The sequence below is a fragment of the Ipomoea nil genome, unplaced genomic scaffold, assembly GCF_001879475.1.
Source record: "Ipomoea nil cultivar Tokyo-kokei standard unplaced genomic scaffold, Asagao_1.1 scaffold1720, whole genome shotgun sequence".
NCBI lineage: Eukaryota > Viridiplantae > Streptophyta > Magnoliopsida > Solanales > Convolvulaceae > Ipomoea > Ipomoea nil.
In genome coordinates, this window is record NW_017618148.1 from 575,292 (window position 1) to 596,658 (window position 21,367).

The following is a 21,367-nucleotide window of genomic DNA, read 5'->3' on the forward strand; positions in this document are numbered from 1 at the left end:
TGAATAAACATGTAGAAGTTTATGAAATATAATTCATACAAGCTCACACAAAAGAAACAATGATCAAAATCAAGATTAGCTCATTCCTACACTTAATACAAAGCAATCCCACTTGTCAATGAAATAATTTCTCAGACCAAATTCAAAGCGCTATAAAAAAAATTAATAAAAAAAAAAAGACAACCACATACTCAAAATATGCAACTAAATAAGTTTTTAAAGATAAATTATAGTAAAAACAATAAACCTTAGGATATTTATTAGGGATGGGCAGTAGAGGAGCTAAGAAATTAAATAGAAATGTTTCAATTGATGTCATTATTGTCGAAGTCATCTTCAAAGCAATTGAAGAAGTTAACATTGGTGATCTCAGCATCTTCTTCCTCTTGAATGTCCAGCTACTCAAAAATGATAAGGATTAGTTATTTTAAACTTTTTTCATATGAAAAACTAATAAATATTAAGCATTCTAATAATATGACAAAAAGTTACAGATTATAACCAAAACAGAATATGCCAAAAATATTTATTTAAAACTTTAGATGCAGAAAACATGTATTTAGAATTTTAGAAATCAAAATCATATATATATATATATATATATATATATATATATATATATATATATATCAATATTATGAATAATCTTCAATGCATAGTAAAAAAATTTATGCAAACCTTTTCAAGTTGTTGTTCCTCAAATTCTACTCCTCCGTTTCCGCTTGTTCGTTTTCTTCAATAATGGTTGGCACCTAAATTTAGTTGCATTAAGTAATTAATGACTACGATAAAACAAAAAAAAAATGAAATTTTGTATTTAATTATATATTATAGGAAGTTTAGAAAATATTTGGTGTTGTAAAGTTGTATATTTTATTAATTAATTCCTCAAAATCTCCTTCACTATCTTCATTCTAGTTCCTCTTCAACAGTTCTTTGAAATTTAGTTGGATACAAGAATATATTAATTAAAGACTGGAATGAAATAAAAATTAAAATAGCATACAAAAGTAAGGTTGAGTGAGTTGTATATATAGATACCCAAATATTGTAGGCACGAACAACAAGTTCATTATTTTCATAATCTCTTTGCTCTTCTTGTATTTGTTTGGCAGAGTTGACAAGTCCAGAATAACAATGACACAACTCAATCAACTGTAGAGTGAGTATTTCTCCAAAATTAAGGGATTGCTTCCAATTCATGACATTCTTTAAGAATTAGGCGTTCAAGGACAGGGAAATCATTATCACCAGTGGCCTCCCAGTGCATCAAATCTGATCTGTAAATAAGCAATGATTTTAACTGACAAAAACTACCTTCAGTTAGTTCCCAATATCCTCCTTGGCAAGCTCCATTTTTAAGTTTAAGCACCTGGAGGTTAGGCAACATACCTATAACTTTCATAGCGTCCCATGGCACCAAAGTTCCCTTCAGTTTCAACTTTTTGAGCTGTATTGGAAAAGCATCCACAACTGGAAGTAAAACAGGATTGTGTCTGCTTTCAATTTTTAGTTCCTCAAGATGACCTAAATACCTCAAATTATCCAAACAATTGGGCTGTCCAAATTCCACACGGCCCTCCATGAAAATTCCCATCACTTTTGCATCCGGAATCCTTAAAAACACTTGCTCTGTACATTGGAATGGGCGCAACCATTGAACTGTCTGTATGTATTGATGAACCACAGTTGGAGTACCCAACACAAGTAGTGTTGTGCAAACTTGGAGATGTCTCAACTTTGGCAACTCCCAAATTTCAGGTATCAAAGGATTGGGGTTGTCTGCACTTGTACTGCCACCCCAATTTTCTAAAAGCACAAGAGTTTGTAAATTCCAATCCTTTAACACGGGTAAACTGTTAAGAAACTTGGATGGGCGCAGAGCTAGGTATCTCAAAAGAATTAGATCCGCAACAAATGAAGGTATACCGTTAATGAAGTGGAGAGAACCTAAATCTAGTACTCTCAATCTCTTGAAATAAGGGGTTTCAGGAAGTTGATAAACTTGAGGAGTCATATGACAATCATCATAAAAGCAAAAGAGGAAACCATACCAGTTGAAGCCATTGTGCACATCAAGTTTAATAGGATACATTGATTCAAAACTTAACCAACGTTGAGTCATCATTACAGATGAAGTATTAAAAGAACTATCTGCAACACGTAGGAGGCCCTCCTTCATTGCTTCATTCCTACAAAACTTGTGTACAATGTCGTGCACCTTACATGACTTAATCTTGCCATCTAAGCTCAAACTGTCAACCAAAACTAAACTCCTAGATACAAGATCCTTTAAGTAATCCTCACCAACTTCTTCTAAGCTCCTTTCATCTTCTTCTACCTTCACAAACCCTTCTGCTATCCAAAATCTAATAAGCTTTTTCATTGCGATTGCACTATCTTCACGAAAAACTCCCAGATATAAGAAACAAACTCTCAACACATTAGGTAAGTGGTTGTAACTCAACCTGAGTATCTTTGAAAGGCTTTCAGAAAGTTTTTTGGTCATAGTATTAGTGGCACATAATAGTTTCTCAATCTCCTCTGATTGAGACTCCCGTAGTGACTCATTGGTGGTTTGTACAAGTCCTGCAACTATCACAATTGCAAGCGGCAATCCTTTACAATACTCAACAATGTGTCTCCATATCCCTTCAAGTTTCATAGGCAAGCTTAAGCTTAAGCTTCAATAATTGGGAATCCTCCCACTAAATAATTCCCAACTTTGATCTGGATTTAGGAAAGGCAAGTTTAGACAATAATTATGTGATCCTCCTGTAGAAATGGCCACTTCTTGAAGTCGAGTGGTCACCAATATTCGACTTCCATTATTTTCCTCTGGGAAGCACCTTTTGATTTCATTCCAGAACCATGTTCTCCACAAGTCATCTACAACAATGAGATACCTCTGACCCATTAAACATTTACGTAATTGGCTTGCTAGATCTTCGTTGCTTTTATTGATGATTTCCTTTTCCAGGGAGATTTGGATAGTAGACAAGAGCTGAAGAAGCATTTGTCGAATGACAGGTTGTACAGACGCTTGTGCAGACACAGTTGTCCAAGCAACAACGTCAAAATGAGATGAAACTGTTGGATGTTGATACAATGTTTGAGCAAGCTTTGTCTTGCCTATACCTCCCATGCCAACAATGGGCACAACCCGTCTTTCTTTCCATGAATCTTGAACAAGTAACTCCAAAATCATATTCACTTCGTGATGACGTCCTACCATTGTTGAGCTCCAAAGTAACTTTGAACCAGCAGAATGATGTTCAATCTTTTCACTGGACGAAGAAGGAATATCAATATCATCATCTTTTATTTGCAAATCTTTCATCAGCTGTTTGTTCTTCACCAACTCCATAAACTCTCCGGTGCATTCCATTGCATTTCGCAAGAATATTTTAAGGAATCTTTTATGTTGTATATACTTGCGAAGTAGTCTTCCAATTAATGGCGATCTCCGGTGCTCTCTGCCATACCTATAAATTATTTGTGATTCAATTTCGTCTTCTATTCTTAGTGCAACCTCTATAATTCTCCATTTCCACTCTTTGGTCGGCTTGTCATCATCATTCAATTGATCCGCAGAATGATTATCAAGAAAGGCTAGCAAGTGAGCAAGCCTTCGATGGAGAGCTTCCACTGCTTCTGTCTCTGTATGGTCAAGAACAAGGCGTGGATGAGGTTGCAGGAACTCAAGCTCTATTGTTCGCATCAGTGAAGTTACAGCAAACCAAGCCATAGCCAATACCAAAACTTAGCTTGTTCCTCTGTGTGTGTGTGTTTATGAGTGTGTTTTGTGTGCAATAATTATTGGTCATCCAACTATTGAGTGGTGTCAATTGACACCACTCTTCCTAAGTCCTAACTTGGCTCCACCAATGGTGATCTTAGAGCATCCACAATGGTTGGAAAGAATGTGGGGATAATGTAAGAGTGATTAGGAAAGAGAATGGGGTAGGGGAAAGAAAAAACAAAAGAAAAAAAAAAAGAGAAAATTGATTTAAAAAAAAAAAATTAAAATCTAATGCGGCGCGCCTGACGCACCACCGGGCGCGTGCAGTGCACGCGCCCGGCTTTTGCCCAGGTTGTGGGCGAAACGCGCACAGCCTGACTTCTTCTTCTTTTTTTTTTTTTTTAATTTTTTTTTTATAAAATTTCTGACATTAACCCCAATTTTGCGGGCACATTCTTTTCCAAATAACTCATCCCCACATCAATATTATTTTTGGTTTGAGTGATTTATTTCTGAAATAACTTCACAATCTCTCCTTAGTGTGGATGCTCTTATCTTATTATACAAAAAGCGATTCCTCCCTCCCAGAGGCGGACATGTCATGGGCCCCCACTGCCCAAAATTATTTAGCCCCAAAACGACGTCGTTTTGGAGCTTTTATATATATATATATATATATATATATATATATATATATATATATATATATATATATATATATATATATATATATATATATATATTTACGCGCATTGCACGATTGAGATAATGCTCAATGTTTTTTTTTAAATAAGTACTTTAAATCAACGTTCAGGATTATCAAAGTTAAAAAAAAATGCGGTGGCAATTTTGTAATTTTTGCATCTAGGTCAAAATTAAGGTGAGCGAATCTGTGATTAATGTGCGTGAGTTTTGTGCTTAATGTGCGTGTGTTTTGTGCTTAATGTGCGTGAGTTTTGTGCTTAATGTGTGTGGGTTGTGCTTATCGTGAGTAGTTGTTAAAACTTAAAGTCTGTGAATTAATACTTGAAGTGCGTGAATTTTGTGCTTAATGTGCGTGTGTTTTGTACTTAATGTGCGTGGGTTTTGTACTTAATGTGCGTGAGTTTTGTACTTAATGTCAGTAGTTGTTGAAACTTAAAGTCTGTGAGTTAATATTTAAAGTGCGTGGGTTTTGTGTTTAATGTGCGTGAGGTTGTGCTTAATGTGTGTGGGTTTTGTACTTAATGTGCGTGAGTTTGTGCTTAAGATCTAACACTTAAGGTGCGCCTTAGCTTATACTTCTTTGTTCCAAACACGCGTTTTTTTTTCTTTTTATAATTTTCATTGATTTGAGCCGTTGATCTAAATTTGATCAACTGCTCAGATTTAACCGCACAACCGCACGGGAAGCTATACCCGCACATGAACCATTCCCTATATATATATATATATATATATATATATATATATATATATATATATATATATATATATATATATATATATATATATATATATATATATATATATATATATATATATATATATATATATATATATATATATATATATACTAATAAGAGCCCAAGAGAGTTAGGCCTATAATGGGTAGAAAAAATGGTGGTCAAGTTTTTTAATCAAATGAATGGCTCAGATTGATCAGATTTTAATTTTTTCTTAAGATTTACTAATTTATCCTTAATGAATATGATTATCCGTTAACTTTTCCGTTAAATATTATCTTTTCCGTTAATTTCTGTTAGTTCGCCGTTAACTTATTCATTGATTTCAATAAGAAAGGTCTTAAGTTCAAAGTTTGAACCCCATCCCAATCAAAATTGGCATATTTAGTACTCTATTTTACTTTTATTAAATTAAATAATAATAATTTAGTAGTTACAATAAAATATAATACATATGCATTTCAATCTTTAATTTAGAATTATGTATCTACAATACTTTTATTCAAAAAAATTATTCATTATCAATAAATTAAATAACAGAAATAATTTCATTAGTTATATTGTCTTTATTTTTCTCCAATATAAAAATTCTTTATATTCAAATTCATCAATTGATTATATTCGCTACATTGTCCCTACAATGTCTTTATTAAAAAAAAAAATTATTCATTATCAATAAATTAATTAAGAGAAATAATTTTATTATATTATATTGTCTTTATTTTTCTCCAATGTAAAAATTCTTTATATTCAAATTCATCAATTGATATATTCACTACATTGTCTATTATCTTTTTTGTGCACTATTTTTTTTAATTAAATATCAAAGTTATAATACAAAATAATGTTATATATTTATTTACCAAGTATTTTATTAATACCATGAAAAAATTAAGAAAAATATAATTAATAAAGCCAATCATATTAACTACTTGAGGAATTTGTTGACAAAGAGAGTATTCAAGTCACACAACAAATTGAAGTGAGAACTATTTCGTAATGTCCTTGTTTGATAATCAGTAGTTAGTGGTTAGCGTAAGCGGATTATATTAGCTGATTTGACCAGCGAATTATATCAACTGTTGGTAAAAAGATATTTGAAAAAATTAGCTTTTTAGATTAACATGTAAAATGACATAAGGGTATACATATATTTAATAATAATAATAATAATAATAATAATAATAATAATAATAATAATAATAATAACAATAATAATAATAATAATTGTTTTAAAAAATAAAAAAATAAAAAAATATAATTAAGTCAATCATGTTAACTATTTGGGGGATTTATTTACAAAAAGAGTATTCAAATTACACAACAAATTGAAGTGGAAAACTACATCGCAATGTCCTTGTTTGACAATCAACAATTAGCTCTTCAATATTAGTATATATTTAAAATTTTATGCCCTAATTTTTATTTGCTCTCCCTTATGTCCCGTATTTGGTTTCAACCATACCTATACAATTATTTTATTGACAATTATAATCAATCTTGACTACATTATCTTGCATTTGTAATCTTAGAATTACCTATTTAAATACGCAAATTCAACATTCAATTATTTATGCATGAACAATTCTAATATAATCTTGTCTTGATATACTTTAAAGTACTTATTAAAAAAAAAAACATTGGGCATTATCCCAATCGCGCAATGCGCGTAAAAAACTAGTATATATATATATATATATATATATATATATATATATATATATATATATATATATATATATATATATAGGGTAGGGTAGGGTTCCCAGTGAGAACATGTGCTTAGGTGAGAACGTGAGAACACATCATGTGCATCCATCTAATATTTTTTAATGGTCTAGATTAGATTAAAGGTGTGCAAACGCGATATATATATATATATATATATATATATATATATATATATATATATATATATATATATATATATATATATATATATATATATATATATGAGCCCCAAAACGACGTCGTTTTGGGGCTAAATAATTTTGGGCAGTGGTAACAAAAAACTTGTTATGCAAGAAGTTGTGTACGGGGACAAATTATGAAGTGCAACTGTATGCACCATGGTTGCAAAAATGACGTCGTTTTAACTTAAAACGCGCGTCCCACTTAAAAAAAAAATCAGTTTTGATTATCGGCAACAACATTATGTTGTGCATAATTTGAACTATATATCCAGAATGAATGAACTAAAAATTCAGAATGAATGAACTAAATATCCAGCATGAATGAAAAAAAAAAATTAGTTTCGATTTCCATCTAAATATCCAGAATGAATGAACTAAATATCCAGAATGAATGAATTAAATATCCAGAATGAATGAACTAAATATCCAGAATGAATGAATTAAATATCCAGAATGAATGAACTAAATATCCAGAATAAATGAACAACATAATGTTGTTGAGGGGAATAGAAATTGATTTTTTTTTTAAGTGGGACGTACGTTTTTAGTCAAAATAACGTCGTTTTTGCAACCGTGTGCATCATGCATGGTGCACACGGTTGCACAACATAACCATTGGTGTATGTGTGATCAAGTTGTATAGGTCAAAGAGCATAACATTTTGGAGAAGTAGAGGTTTACTTTAACTAATAAAGTTCTTATGCATCTATGAACATATACTACATTGTAACATAATCAATAGTACTAAAAAAAAAAAAGTTCTTATGCACCTTTCATATTTTGTCTATTTGTCACAATCGATTACACATCTATTGAATGAAGTGTCCAACAGCTCTTTAATGGCATTCATTTATATATTGTACTTAGATTTTCTAAGTTGGTTCTGTCATTCTGTCTCACTATCACTAAATCTTGGATATGTTACACAAATAAAATCTATTGGTCGACTTAAACAACCCTACTAATTACTGGTATAACTTAAAACAATTTTCAAAAGACTTTTACTCAATAAATGTAGATTTGTCATTGCTTAGGATTTGTTGATGAGCCTTTGTAAGATGCTTATTTGCTAAAGCAAAAGATCAAGATCTACCAGACTGTTGATAGGATCTACCGATAGATCTATTAGGATATGTAGGAATTCAGTTCTTTTGATGTATACAACGAATCTATGGGATAAATATCTACATATATATAGTTTTTAGTTCCTAAATCTTCAAAATTACATCAAAATTTTGTATTCCAATATACTTAACTTATACATTGTTAGTATCATCAAACTCTAATAAACAGCATTTCTAACAAAGGGATTTGTATTCTAAAAGAAATATTAAAAAGAAAACAAGGGGGTTTGTAGTTTTGGGAGGGGAAAATAGTGGAGGCAAAACTATTTTTAGTAAAATATATAATACCAGTAATTTGTAGTTACTAGTTGATAACATTACCCGCCAACTACTATGTAGTGTCATGACACCTGTTACCATTTCAAATGGGTGATAGCTTGTAAAGAATTATGAGTGTTTAAAAAAAAAAGATGAAAACATTAGCAAGTATATATGTAATTTCAAACCAAAAAAAAAAAAAAAAAAAAAACAAATATGACATACTTGATTTTATAATTTTCCTCCTTTCGCAAAATATAAAGGTTTGAAAATGGAAATATATATAAACTTCAATTCACATGGTATTAATTAAAACAAGTCTGGAATATTTAGTGAATAAAATGTAAGTAGAAGTTTATCAAATATAAATAATACAAGCCCACACAAAGAAACAATAATCCAAAATCAAGCTTAACTCATCCCTACACTTATTGCAAAGCAAATCCACTCCTCAATGGAACAATTTCTCATACCAAATTCAAAGCGCTAAACTCAAGGAAAAAGGAAGGAGAACATCCACAGACCCAAAATGTGCAACTAAACAAGTCTTTTAAGATAAATTATAGCAAAAATAATAAACCTTAGGATTTTTATTAGGGATGAGCAGTAGACCGGGAGATATGAAGTAGAGAAGATTGTTTCAATTGATGTCATTATTGTCGAAGTCGTCTTCAAAGCAATTGAAGAATTCAATATTAGTGATAGGCTTAGAATCCACTTCCTCGAAAACTTGCCTTGCAACGTTGCTGGATTCAGGATCACTTGCCTTGTACTTCACCTACTCAAAAATTATGAGGATTAGTTATTTCAAACTTTTTCGTATGAAAAAAAAAACTAATAAATATTAATCATATATTCTAATAATCTGACAAAAAGTTATAGATTATATATAACCAAAACAAATTATGGCAAAAATATTTATTTAAAACTTTAGTTAGATGCAAAAACCATGAATTTAGACTTTTAGAAATAAAATCATATATCAAAATTATGAATTATCTTCAATGCATAGTAAACAAAATTTGTTTCAAATCATAGTCATCAACATAAAGCGGGCTATAGAAAACATGAATAATATATAGGTTTTAGACTATTAAACTTGTTGCAATTTTCTATCCCGTGTATATACTGTGATGATATATATATATATATATATATATATATAATTAGACTATTTTTGTTGGTGATAATGAACCACAATCGATTTAATATCCGTAAAATAATATTTATATATATACACACGAAATATATATAAAATATTATTGGATATATATCCGAAATATATATATACACACAAATATATATAAAACGGACCCAACGGTTATATATATACATGTATATCTACGAAAAAGATATACCAATATATATCAACCAAAAAGAAAATATAATCCTTAGATTATAATTCCAAAACAACAAGAAAGAACGGATTTTTGCTTAGAGCATAATCCAAAACAAGAAAGAAGAAGAAAGAAAGAAATGTAAGAGTTAGGCAAAGTGTCTGTCTTTCCTTAAAACCTTATTTGCCACCTCCCAAAAGTGCTAGGAGCGTTGTGGCCTAGGTTTCCCAGGATAAAACGTACAACGGTTCGACGTTTGAGCACCCAAACGAACGAACCCGGCGAACTAGAGCACGGGCAAAACACAGTAGCAAGAAAAGGAGTAGGAGTAGAGGTTTTGAGAAGGAAAATTGCTTATCTTTGTGTGTTGTGTACTCTCGTGTTCTTCCCACACTTGTTGTAAATCACTTGCTCCTACTACCTCTTCTTATATAGGAATTGGAGTACTAAATAGCATTTAGTAGGCATTCATGGCACGTTGGTAACATCTGAAACAGCTGGTCATTAGTGCAGGTTTAATTCAAAATTCAAAATGAATTAATACAGAGGTTAATTCCTGTAACGGATGAATTAAATCTCCACTGTCCAGAAACAGCTCTGGTAGACCGAAGTGCTGTTCAGCTGCAGCTGCATGCTCTCGGCCAGGCCGCAGCGCACGAGAGCAACTCTCGTGTTGCTTGGTCTCGGCCAGCGCACACGGTTGCTCTACGAGAGAGCAACTCTCGTGCCAGGCCGCAGCGCACGAGAGCAACTCTCGTGTTGCTTGGTCTCGGCCAGCGCACACGGTTGCTCTACGAGAGAGCAACTCTCGTGTTGCTCTCTGTTCGGCCTAATGCTCTCGGGCCTCTCGGGCCAGGTCGAACCCAGGCTTAGAGTTTGGAAAACTGATACCGAAAGTTGGCATAACTTAGCCCGCAAGGCCAGCCAATTTTCGGACGACATTCGTGCCCGAAGGTGCCGGCGCACACGAGCTCGGGCTTGAATCAAGCCTCCCCGAAATCATCTCTAGTTGGAATTTGATTTGCACCCCCCCCCCCCCCCCCTCCCCTCGCACGAGAGAGCCTCTATGCTATACAATTCTACAAGTTCTAAAAAAGCTCTAGTATAAAAGGGGGGTGAAATCCTCTTTCCAAATCAATGTGGGACAAACCTCATTTTTCCCTTACATTTTCCAACTCAATGGGTCTACTTTGAGAATCAATATCTCATTCACCCATTATCCGTTTTGAGCGTACAATATATCAATCTCTTCGTCTCACTACGAAGAATCCGAATCCACTTTCACCCGATTCAAATCGGAAGTAGACCCCACTGATAATTGTACCACAAAATAGCCACTTAACATGTCATTTTATGCCATTTTAATGCTATTTTTCCAACAATCCCCCACATGAATGAAAAATTGATTTCAGGGTATTTTGAAATCGGAAACAAACTGTGTTCAATGGTCGATCCCTGCATAGGATAGGTAGGGATCACTATACCCTTTGAACCTTCCCTTGTAAAGACATGTTTACTCTACTGGCTGTACGGTAGAACACGATGTCTTTGAACCGACTGCCGTTTGTGTAGACGATGACATATCTCACACAGGAACCTCCCAACCATGCTCTGTTCTCATGAGTGTGCCCATTTTGGTCGTGGGTCACCGTCCTGGTTCTGCAAGAGTTTGTGAAGAATTGTGCCCATCAATTCTCCTTTGAAGCGACCCTCACTTCTCTCTCACATAGGTGATTCTTTTTCCGAGTATCCCGCATACTCACACATGTCAACCGACATTCGAATCATTAAAGCATCAACATGCTAACCTTGCGCGGGAGTCACTGTTCTAACGAGGAGTGGTAGGGAGTCCGAGACCCCCACAGTGACACGCTCCGTTCCATAATTTAGTTGTCCCATTGAACCTAGGTACCAGCTAGGTTGGGTGTCCACTATAGAACTTTTAGTCTAAGGGCTTTAGACCCATTCCTCGTTCCAATTTCTCCACAACCATTTGCTTACCCTCGGGTTAGCGAGTTAGCGGCCGCTACGTTATCTTTTGACATCACGTAGTCAATAGAGATAACTCCCGTTGTGAGAAATTGTTTAGTGGTATTATATCTACGACTTATAAGTCTAGACTTACAATTCCACATTTAACTCTGTACTTAACCAATTTTGGCTTGACTATCGCAATGCACACAAATTGGAGGTACGAGTTCACCACTAGGAACATTCTCGAAATAATGGCTTAGCCATTCGGCCTACTCGCTCGCGACACGAGTGTAAGGCTATCAGCTTTGATCCCGTCGGATCTTAGCTTTCACAAATTCATTTCGAGAATTTCTGTCCAACCGACTGCACTGGCCTACGTAAAGACGTAGCTTTTGATGGACTTAGCGTCCTTTGATATCCGTGCTATACTTTCCAAGTATGGCTAGATATCCCACGTTGTGCAGTCCAAAGTCACAAGCATACATAAGTATCTCATAACTTCCACTATTGCCTTTTAGTGCGTAACACTAAGGTTACTCGTATGTCTACCGAGTTCGTTAACCGCTAAGGCAATATCCAGCCTAGTACAACCTATTAGATACAATTAAACTACCAATAATCTGAATGTATTCTCCATGAGAAGTACAATACTCGTGATTATTGGCTAGTTGTACGTTAGATCTTACGATGTCCAAGCCACTTGATTAACATCCTTTGCAAGGATTTAATCAACACAATGAGATTGGCTTAACACGAGACCATACGGTCTTCTCACAATTTTAATCTCAAGGATTAAATCTGCCAAGCCCACACCTTTGATCGCATGTCAAATCTCAAATTTAACATGTTCTCGGTAGAATTGATCATGTGATCGTTACTACCCACGTTGAGTTTATCGTGTATGGACAAATAGTGATAACCTCATCTATCGTACGCATTACGTAGACATTTATCACATTTGTTTATACTGAACTAGTGACACATCATTGTATGATAAAAACGTACATGCCAAGTACTAAGGCAATTGTTTCTTCAAACCAAACAATGATCTTACCAGTTACACACTTTCTTTCCATAGCGCGGAACCACGAAACCCTCGGGTTGTTCCATGTCTATTAAGAAAGCGATACATCCATTTCGATAAACTTCCAAGTTTCGCTAAACAGCTCTTGGGAAGTATCATCCTAATGGATTTCATTCTCATCACAAGAGAATATATATTGAGGTAACTGTGGCACTCGCATTGCATGTAATTTAAAATTACAAGCTCGGCCATTTTACTTCGATATAACCAACCGATTTTATCTTCCGACTAGTGATCCGTTTAGGATCTAGAGGTTTTACAACCCGAAGGAAGAACAACCAGTTCCAAGTATGATTCTTTTAGATAGAATCTACTTCACGCTCGGTAGCCTCTCTCGGGTTGGTCCATCTGTAGAAGTCACAACTTCTACATATGTTCGAGGCTTGTTTTCTAACAACCTTGTCAGAAAATCCAATTTATTTTCTAGTAAACAAGTTAGAATATGCGCGTCACATTCTAGCATGTACGTCAGAAAATCTGGACCAAGGGATTTTTCAATCCTGGCTCTCTTGCTACGTCTAGCTTTGAGCTCGGGTTCTCTTTCATACCCTTCAACCATAGCTACGTCGAAAGTTCCTTTCAACGTGCTAGGTCCTTTATTGAACCTTCACAGAAATTACATCTTCAAAGAACGATGAATTTCTTGATTCAGTTTATTGTGTTCTTATGTACATCCAAACTATAGGACTCGTGTACTAAGAACCCAATATACACCTTTGGCAAGATACCCCCACATTTCAGGCATTAGTAGGAAAATTTCCTACGTACCCACAATTCGTAAGGATTTCATACGGGTAACCTTATTTAAAAGGTACTTACTTGTCCAAAGTATTGTCTCACCCCACGTACCTTGAGGTAGACCCGAACTTATCAACGTCTTGATATTTACGTTCGGCAACAGCGTTCGATCGATTGAGGTGAATACCGTACCGTACTCTCGAGTACAATACCAACGCTTGCGCCGAAATCACCAATAGGTGTTTCATGTTCACCACATCAATTATTCATAACCGCATTAATTCACGATTAATTTGGTTTTTCCTTTTAATTCTTATAAAGAATAAACATGTGCTGCACATTAGCACATCTCGTAGAAGCTAACAGATTAGCCTTTACAAATTCATTCGGTTTAGACCGAAAGGCCACAAACCCGAAACAGTGCTTCCGAAATTGAAGCACGAATCAGTGCTTAGTAATGAAGCACGAGACATGCTATACCAAGCACGAATCTTGCTACCAAACTAACGTACCGATTCCAAAGCAATCTCTATTGCTTTAAATTATAAACTCACAACAACCATTGGTTGCTTGACTTATAATTCCAGTGCTACTTGGCACTAGGATTATTAGTTAATTTCACAATTAACCAAAAACTCCTTTCGTGCTAATCACATAACACTTTTACAACGCTAAATTTAATTAGCCATATACGAAAGATTTAAGCTAAGTAGATTAGCATTAAGATCAATCATAATCTAGCACCTTTATTGCTATTGCCAAAGCACCAAATGCTTAAGTTTTCAACACCTAAAGGTGCAGCCACCAAGTGGCCGAAAGTGCCTAATTAAGCACTCTACCTAGTGCTTGATAGCACTGTTACAGTGTTTTAATTTGCACTTCCAAGTGCCAAATTAAATTGCACTTTCCATTAGTGCTACAAAAACACTATTCACCAAAACACAATTTGTCTCAAATTAAATATACTAGTATAATTTGGAATTTTTGATCAAGTTAATTATAACACAATTAACGAGAACAAATCAACCAAATTTTCCAACTAGTTGAATCAAACTCATATAATCGTTCTTAGAATATTATTTAAAATATTCAACACTTGAGCTGTGACGCTCTCGATTATATAGTTATTCCAATTTTTGACAAATTGATCCTAGAAATCCGTATCGTTCTACATGAACCTGAACCGAAGTTCGTTACGGGATTTCAACATGTAACACGCTTGTTACATTTCATTCCGGCCGTTAAGCCATTTTAGCATTTTCCACATAATGCTACGTGATGCACTAGGCACCCGTATTGAATCATTTCATACATTCAATATTATTTCATCAAATAATTCGTATGTACTATGATTCAATAGCTCAATGGAACAATTCATTTTTTTTATTCAACAATAAAAAATGTATCACAAGGATACTACAACATTTATTTAATAAATGAATAAATAGGAAAATTATATTGGAAACAAATTTCCTTTTTCCTATCTCGTAGTAATCCTTTAACCCGTGTGCCTTGTTCTATTTTCCAACCGTCCACTCCACGAGGGTGGTCCATAGCGCACATCGGGGGTACCTTGGTTGTGACCTCACTCGTCCAACCATCCACACGTTTTAAACATAGCGAAATTGTCCTCAACCTTTTCACCAGGATGACGGTTCGCTTCGTAGTGGCATTTCTCCTTCTTCTCATAATCTTCTTGAAAGCTAAGCTTCCGCTTGAGTTTCCTTCGATTACGGTTGAAGTCATTGGTAACACTACCATAGTCCTCCGACCATGTAGTCATTACACCATCATAGGATCCTTCGTGGATTTTAGCCGATCCGTTAGGCAACACAATAGGTACCAATTGTGTGCCATGAGCCACAGGTCTACCGGATCGTGAACCAACGTTCCCCGGAGCACCATCGTGTGTTTTGCAACTCCCATGGAAACAACATTTCCAACGTTGCTGCCGACAACCGGCATCACGGAATGTGCAACATCGTTGCCGTTCCTACCATTTGAATGTGCACCTCCGGCAACATTCACGGATCCAACACTTTTGGAGTCCATCGATTTGTTCATTATCAAAAATAAATAAGGTTTTAAGATTGTTGGTGATAATGAACCACAATCGATTTAATATCCGTAAAATAATATTTATATATATACACACGAAATATATATAAAATATTATTGGATATATATCCGAAATATATATATACACACAAATATATATAAAACGGACCCAACGGTTATATATATACATGTATATCTACGAAAAAGATATACCAATATATATCAACCAAAAAGAAAATATAATCCTTATATTATAATTCCAAAACAACAAGAAAGAACGGATTTTTGCTTAGAGCATAATCCAAAACAAGAAAGAAGAAGAAAGAAAGAAATGTACGAGTTAGGCAAAGTGCCTGTCTTTCCTTAAAACCTTATTTGCCACCTCCCAAAAGTGCTAGGAGCGTTGTGGCCTAGGTTTCCCAGGATAAAACGTACAACGGTTCGACGTTTGAGCACCCAAACGAACGAACCCGGCGAACTAGAGCACAGGCAAAACACAGTAGCAAGAAAAGGAGTAGGAGTAGAGGTTTTGAGAAGGAAAATTGCTTATCTTTGTGTGTTGTGTACTCTCGTGTTCTTCCCACACTTGTTGTAAATCACTTGCTCCTACTACCTCTTCTTATATAGGAACTGGAGTACTAAATAGCATTTAGTAGGCATTCATGGCACGTTGGTAACATCTGAAACAGCTGGTCATTAGTGCAGGTTTAATTCAAAATTCAAAATGAATTAATACAGAGATTAATTCTTGTAACGGATGAATTAAATCTCCACTGTCCATAAACAGCTTTGGTAGACCGAAGTGCTGTTCAGCTGCAGCTGCATGCTCTCGGCCAGGCCGCAGCGCACGAGAGCAACTCTCGTGTTGCTCTCGGGCCAGGTCGAACCCAGGCTTTCTCTGATACCGAAAGTTGGCATAACTTAGCCCACGCAAGGCCAGCACACACGAGCTCGGGCTTGAATCAAGCCTCTCCGAAGTCAGTCATCTCTAGTTGGAATTTGATTTGTACCCCCCCCCCCCCCCCGCGAGAGAGCCTATATGCTATACAATTCTACAAGCTCTAAAAAAGCTCTAGTATAAAAGGGGGGTGAAATCCTCTTTCCAAATCAATGTGGGACAAACCTCACTTTTCCCTTACATTTTCCAACTCAATGGGTCTACTTTGAGAATCAATATCCCATTCACCCATTATCCGTTTTGAGCGTACAATATATCAATCTCTTCGTCTCACTACGAAGAATCCGAATCCACTTTCACCCGATCCAAATCGGAAGTGGACCCCACTGATAATTGTACCACAAAATAGCCACTTAACATGTCATTTTATGCCATTTTAATGCTATTTTTCCAACAATTTTAAGGGGCGTTGAGGTGATTTCACCTTTTTATAATAGTATTTTAATTTTAATTTGCACATCTTAGAGTAATTTCCTAAAACCATTACATTTAATCTATTTGTGAACTTAATTGGTTCACGTTTTCATAAGTGTGGTGGATTTTACACCAATAAAGTTGGTTGTATGAGTAAAATGTTAGAAATTTATGCAGGAATAAGTGATTTATTAATGACCAGGATTTAATGGTTGCTACCTGAATCTAGTTACTTTTTAAATAATTAATGACCATAAAAAAAAAATTGAAATTTTGTATTTAATTATTGGAAGTTTAGAAAATATTTGGTGTCGTAAAGTTGTATATTTTATTTTAAACTTTGTATAAATTTTATTGATAAGAAATATTAGTTTCAAAAAATATTTTGCATATGAAAAGTCAAAATTAAAGACAGTTATAAAGTAGAAGTATAAAGAAATTAGTAAAATATTCATGTATTAGTTAATAAAAAAACAGAGTTTAACGTTGCTCTAAAGACAAAAATTGTAACTTACTTTAATCGCCCGTTCGATTCACGGAATAGGCCAGGAATGGCATAGCATTCCCAGTAATAGGCCTATTACTTTGTTTGGTAACTATTTCTATTACCAGGAATAATATTCCTGGTAATAGCCTATTACCTCAAATAAGGTAATAGCTATTACAAGGGGTCCTCCTGGTATTAGCCTATTACTTAACGCTCAGGAATAGATTTTAGAATCTATTTTCTTTTTTACCCCTTCCTTTAACCTAATTTTTTTAGCCTATATATAAATTTATCCTATTTCACCACCGTCGTTGCCGCCACCACCACCACCACCACCACCATCGCCGTCGCCGCCCCCACCACCACCACTACCACTACCACCCCAACACCACCACCGCCACCACTACCATCGCCACCACCACCACCATCGCCACCACCACCACCGCCGCCACCACCACCACCGTCGTCGTCGTCGCCGCCACCACCACCACTATCACCGCCACCACCACTACCACCCCAGCACCACCACTGCCACCACTACCATCACCACCACCACCATCGCCACCACCACCACCACCATCGTCGTCGCCACTACCACCACCACCATCGCCGCCCCAGCCACCACCACCGCCGCCCCCACCACAACCACCACCACCGCCATCGCCACCACTACCATCACCACCACCACCATCGCCACCATCACCACCACCACCGCCACAACCGTCGCCGCCCCCACCACCACTACCACAACCGTCACCGTCACCACCACCACCGCCGCCCCCACCACCGTCACCGCCACCACCACCACTACCACCCCAGCACCACCACCACCGCCACCACCACCACCATCGCCACCATCGCCACCACCACCACCATCACCAACATCACATATATTTATAAGGGTATTTATGTCTTTCAAAACATATTTCATTTCTATCACTTAAATCAACCAAACACTGTAATATAATTCCTAAAGTCTATTCCTTCTGCGAACCAAACAATAGAATACAATTCCTATTCTATTCCTTGTCTATTCCATTCCTTATGGAATATCATTCTTATTACCTCAAAATTCATTCCGTGAACCAAACGTGCTATAAGGTTATGTTGCAAGAAGGACTAAAATGACTACTAAAAAGGAAATAATTAAATAACTAAATGCATTTTTCCCAATAATTAAACATTGGGATAAAACAAATAATGAAAATAAAATACAACAAATCTATAAATGTTACTACTTTTAAGATTTATTTTTTTAATACAAACCTTTTCACGTTCTTGTTCCTCAAAATTTCCTCTTTTCACTTGTTCTTTTTCTTCAATACTTACGCTCTGAAATTAAATAATTAATGACCAAGACGAAACCATAATGTTTTTTTAAAATAAATAAATAAAAAAATACAAATTTGAGTGAATTATAGATCGAAAAACCTGAAAAGTGTTGTAGTCATGAACTGCAAACCAATTATCTCCATATGACTCCTGTTGCTGTTGCTGAATTTGTTTGGCAGAATGAACAAGCAAAGAATGACAATTGTAGAACTCAATTAATTGCAAAGAGTATAGGTCACCAAAAGTGGAAGGGATCTTCTTCAAACCACTACAATATATAACGATGAGGTGCTCTAGGATAGGGAAAGCATTTTCAGTAGCTGTCCACTGCGCCAACTCCATTCCATGAATGAGCAGTGATTTTAATTTAGGAAACCCACCACCATTAAGTTTCCAATCTTTCCCAATACAAGCTTGATATTTAAGTTTAAGCACCTGGAGATTAGGCAACATTCCAATAACTTCTTCCATTGCATCCCATGGCACCAAAGTTCCCTTCAATGTCAACATTCTGAGTTGTACTGGAAAAGCACTTGCATGTTGAAGTTCAATAGAATTACCATAATCGCCATAAATTTTTAGTTTCTCAAGCTTCTGTAAATTTATAAGATCATCCAACCAATTTTCATCTAACCGAATCAACGGTATGAAAATTCCCATCACTTTTGTATTTGGAATTCTCAAAAATACTTGCTTTGTGCATTGGGAAGGGTGCAACCAATAAATTGTCTGCAAGTACTCTAAAACAACACTCAGATTATGGATTATAAACATCTGGCTAAATTGTAGATGCCTCAACATTGGCATCCTACAAATTGAATATACATTTGTTGTAAAATAACTATCCACCCCTCCTTCTTTGTCTGCCCGAAGCAAAAGTGTCTGTAGATTAGAACTCGCTTTCGACTTCCACATTTCTAATTGTAGACCAGGGGTGGCTATGTTCAGAGCTAGGTACCTCAAAAGAACTAGAGCAACACCAACACCACAAATTCCAATACTCTCAACATCTTGAAATTTGTAATTTTTTTAACAAACCAATTAACTTCATCATGACAAAAGGATAAAATGGATCGAGATGCATTGGAGATATCATCAGATGAAACATCCATTGTTTCAATACTTACCCAACGATAAGTGTGTAAGTGACCAAAATGTCCATCTACAACATGTAAGAGGTCCTCCTCCATTGCTTTCCTCTTACAAAAGTCATGTACAATGTCATGCACCTTACATGTCCTAATCTTACCATCTAAGCTAATTCTATCAATCAAAACTAAATTCCTAGATACAAGATCTTTTAGAAAATCCCCACCAACTTCTTCTAAGCTCCTTTGACTTTCTACCTTCACAAACCCTTCTGCTATCCATAATTTAATAAGTTTTTTCACAGGAATAGAGCTACTTTCTGGAAAAATCCCCAAATATAAGAAACAAATCTTCAAAAAATTAGGCAAGTTGTTATAACTCAAAATAAGTATCTTTGAAATACCTTCAACAAGATCCAAACACATCCTTTCATAAAGTATTCTCTCGGTCTCCTTGGAAATCCATAGTGACTCATTGATTGCTCGTGCAAGTCCAGCAGCTATAACAATTGCAAAGGGCAATCCCTTGAAATAATTGACAATGTGTCTCCATATTGCCTCGACTTCTGAGGGCAATCTTGCAAGATGAATCTGTTGAAGAAATAAATCCCAACTTTCTTCTGAATTTAAAAAAGACAGGTTTAGAGAACAATTATTATACGATCTTGCATACACGGCCACTTTACCATGTCGACTGGTCAACAATATCCTACTCCCATTAAGATCTTCTGGAAATGACCTTTTAATTTCCTCCCAATGGTTACTGTCCCATATGTCATCTAGAACAATCAGATACCTCCGACCAAGTAACCCTTTACGTACTCGGTCAAATAGTAGGTCATCGCTGAGTTGATGGATGAATTCCTTCTGTTTTGGATCAATACACAACAAAAGCTCACGAAGCATTCTACGTCTGTCATATGTTGCAGACGTAGATACGGTTGTCCAGGCAAGAACATCAAAATGAGATTTAACTAATGGATCGTGGTACAAGGTTCGAGCAAAAGTTGTCTTACCTATTCCCGCCATGCCAACGATTGGTACAACCAGTGTTTCTGTAGATTTGTCTTCAAGGAGTAACCATTTGATACGTTCCAATTCAGCTCTGAGGCTGTGGGAAGGGAAGAACTACTACTTTCAATCCTTTCCCTCGATGAAAGAATACCATTCATTTGCAAATCTTCCTTCACAAACTTTTTTGTCAACTCTTCAATTGCATCTTTCAAGGTGTAATGAAAGCTTTGAGCAAGAGGAATCATACCCTGTCCTCCTCTACTATAACTATCAATTACTTTTGATTCAATTTCATCTTCTATTCTCAGGGCAACATCTTTAAGCCTTGATTTCCAGTCTTGCATTGAATTGATTCTCAGATTTCTCAAGAAAATCTAGCAACTCACGTCGCCTTCCATGGA

At 35.5% G+C, this 21,367-nt stretch overlaps 3 protein-coding genes across 5 annotated transcripts in view; all 3 read right to left on the reverse strand.

Annotated features, from left to right (window-relative positions):
* Positions 1-3,054, reverse strand: LOC109191810 (putative late blight resistance protein homolog R1A-10). Of its 3 annotated transcripts, XM_019342489.1 has the most exons (4): positions 1,393-3,054; positions 1,042-1,303; positions 679-752; positions 1-398 (listed from the first exon to the last, which is right to left on the reverse strand). In XM_019342489.1, exons 1-2 carry the CDS (start codon positions 2,663-2,665, stop codon positions 1,248-1,250), a joined length of 1,329 nt encoding a protein of 442 aa, XP_019198034.1. In that variant the 5' UTR covers positions 2,666-3,054; the 3' UTR covers positions 1-398; positions 679-752; positions 1,042-1,247. The 3 variants fall into 3 exon arrangements, with proteins under 3 accessions (XP_019198034.1, XP_019198031.1, XP_019198032.1); XM_019342486.1 differs by having other exon boundaries at positions 1,042-3,054; XM_019342487.1 differs by having other exon boundaries at positions 1,007-3,054.
* Positions 767-21,367, reverse strand: part of LOC109191812 (putative late blight resistance protein homolog R1B-13) — a 45,729-nt gene continuing 25,128 nt past the window's right edge. Inside the window, exon 2 of the mRNA XM_019342492.1 lies at positions 767-938. Within this exon, the coding sequence (XP_019198037.1) occupies positions 910-938 (29 nt within the window). The 3' untranslated portion in view covers positions 767-909. The remainder of the gene's footprint in view (positions 939-21,367) is intronic.
* LOC109191811 (putative late blight resistance protein homolog R1A-4) lies at positions 8,837-21,050 on the reverse strand. The gene is made up of 5 exons (XM_019342490.1): positions 20,969-21,050; positions 20,357-20,572; positions 18,964-19,403; positions 18,799-18,864; positions 8,837-9,260 (listed from the first exon to the last, which is right to left on the reverse strand). Exons 1-5 carry the CDS (start codon positions 20,979-20,981, stop codon positions 9,123-9,125), a joined length of 873 nt encoding a protein of 290 aa, XP_019198035.1. The 5' UTR covers positions 20,982-21,050; the 3' UTR covers positions 8,837-9,122.